Genomic DNA, 2,524 nt, shown 5'->3' with positions numbered 1-2,524 from the left:
TTATTATTAAATCTATTTATAGTTCAAATGTAACTTTTTGAGATGCAGGCTTGCAATTGCTTGACAAAAACTCTTTTTTTTAATCAGTTTGAAAATTATTTTATTTTAAATTATTTTTTATTTTATTATTTGACTAATCATTTTAAATGTTTTTTTTCTTTTTTATATTCACAACATTTGGTTTAGTCTTCCGTAAAGGTTCATTAATTATTATTTTTATATTATTTATAGACATAAAGATATAGATATTAACTTTTAACTTTTTACTTTAACTTAACTTTTTGAGATGCAGACTTTAATAATTTATTTACCCATGTCATATAATTGCTTGTCAAACATTTTTTTTTCAAATCATTATAAAACTGTTTTTTTAATTATTATTTTAAATTATTCTATTTCATTTTTATATTATGTTATTATTTTTTTGGGCTCACTTCATGTCAACTAAACTATTTTTTTTTTCTTTTGTATATTCATGACATTAGGTTTAACTTGCTCTAAAGGAATGTTTTGGTTCATTTATTATTGTTTATATATTATTCATATGATTATTTATAGATGTATAGATATAGATATTCACTTCAACAAATTCAGCTTTTTGAGATGCAGCCTTATTAATTTATTAATGTGAAATAATTGCTTGTCAAACAAAATGTCTTCTAATCAACATGAAAATTATTTTATTTTATTATTTTTTTAATTTTTAAAAGGATTTAATTTTATTTAAAATCATTTCATAATAATCATTTCATTTGTTGACCAATTATTTTTCACATTTCTTTCTTTTGCATAACCATGACCATAATTTGTTTCATTGTTGTGGTTTATTGTTATTTATATAGATATATACAGACATTCAATATTTCTATGTATACACTCTAAAAAATGCTGGGTTGTTTCAACCCAACTTTGGGTCAAATATGGACTAACCCAACTGTTGGGTTAAAATATTTAATTAAAAAATGTAACCCAAAAGTTGGGTTAGTCCATATTTGACCCAAAGTTGGGTTGAAACAACCCAGCATTTTTTAGAGTGTATGTTCACATTTCACATATGTTCACATCAGGCTTATTTCATTTATTCATGTCATATAATTGCTCGGGTCAGATCCAGCTTGCCGTCTCATGTCTGAGGAGAGTGACATAGAGCCACATTTGTGTGCGATCAAGTAAATCTAGTCCTTCACCAGACAGAGACAGAGATGCATTTACCAAACTAATTAGATCACTAATCAAATTCCCCCTGCATGTCCTCACAACATGCGCTAATCTGATTGTCTAATCAAATTAAAGTCGGCCGTAGAGTGTCAGAATACATGCACAGCTCAGAGCAGATCCATGACTTAACTGTACATCACCCTCTTGTGGTATGAATAAAACACTACAGTAATACCACACTGAGTCAGTAATTGCAGAGACCCTGGAGACCAGCCTGACCTTGTGTTTTGCTCATCCAAACAGCAGAATTGCAATCACAGTGAATTAGAGTTAAAAACTGTCACTTTAAAGTGATATGACATGAAAATTGACTGAAAATGACTTCCCATATTTCTGGTCTTATTGTGAAAGATTCATCGTTACATGTTGTCTGTCTTCACAGTCTTTCAACCATTAGCTGGCTGCAAATTATGTGCATATTATATTATATTATTTTTATTTTATTATGTTTTATATTAAATTATATTATATTGTATTGCATTCATTTATTTTAAATTATATATTTTATTATATTATTTTAAGTTATATTTTCATTTTTATTAAATCATATTACATTTTTATTAAATTTTGTTAAATCATATTATTTTATTTTAAATGATGTATTATGTTCTGTTATATTATATATTATATTAAGTTATATTGTATTTTTTTATTATATTATTTTATTTTAAATTGTTTTCTTATATTCGTTTTTAATTTAATTTTAAATTATGTATTGTATTATATCATTTTATTTTATTTAAAATTTTATATTATATTTATTATATCATATTATATTGGAAACAAAATGTAAAATAAATCTGTTTATTTAAGGTCATTTATGATTTTATTTTATTTAAATTTGATTTCAATTAAAAAGGTCACTGATGAACTTTCCAGAAGTCATGAATTCAGATTATTATTTATTTTTTTATAATTATTTTTTTTTTGGTCAAAGGCATTTACAAAAAGGCATCTCACAGGGACTTTAACTAGAAGACTAACCCACCCATGGTAAATATTGCTCATAAATCCTATAGAGATCACAATGAAAACCAACCTCAAGATTAATTGGCTAAGAAATACAGTTCTCTCGTCTTTCATGAAACAGAAGGAAGAGAAACAGCTTTGCTGGAGAAATGCTGAGCTTGTCAGTGTTGTGCTCTGGTACCTGGTCTCAGACACGATGTTTGTTAAAGCTCCTCCCTGCAGATACTCCATGATGACCCAGAGCTCCTCCTCCACCAGAGCGCTCTTGAACATCTCCACCACGTTCCTGTGCTGGTAATCTCTCATAATCACCACCTGAACACACACCAACACACCC

General features: G+C 27.3%; 1 protein-coding gene across 1 annotated transcript in view; it reads right to left on the bottom strand.

Moving 5' to 3' along the window:
- The window catches only part of pak6 (p21 (RAC1) activated kinase 6), a 27,424-nt gene that overhangs the window by 3,670 nt on the left and 21,230 nt on the right, over nucleotides 1-2,524 (bottom strand). The window contains exon 5 of the mRNA XM_016474160.1: nucleotides 2,369-2,502. Coding sequence (XP_016329646.1) covers nucleotides 2,369-2,502 — 134 coding nt within the window. The remainder of the gene's footprint in view (nucleotides 1-2,368; nucleotides 2,503-2,524) is intronic.

This window comes from Sinocyclocheilus anshuiensis, unplaced genomic scaffold (genome assembly GCF_001515605.1).
Source record: "Sinocyclocheilus anshuiensis isolate Anshui unplaced genomic scaffold, SAMN03320099.WGS_v1.1 scaffold208, whole genome shotgun sequence".
NCBI lineage: Eukaryota > Metazoa > Chordata > Actinopteri > Cypriniformes > Cyprinidae > Sinocyclocheilus > Sinocyclocheilus anshuiensis.
The sequence above is the reverse complement of the archived record's forward strand: the minus strand, read 5'-3'. Positions and strand labels throughout refer to the sequence as shown.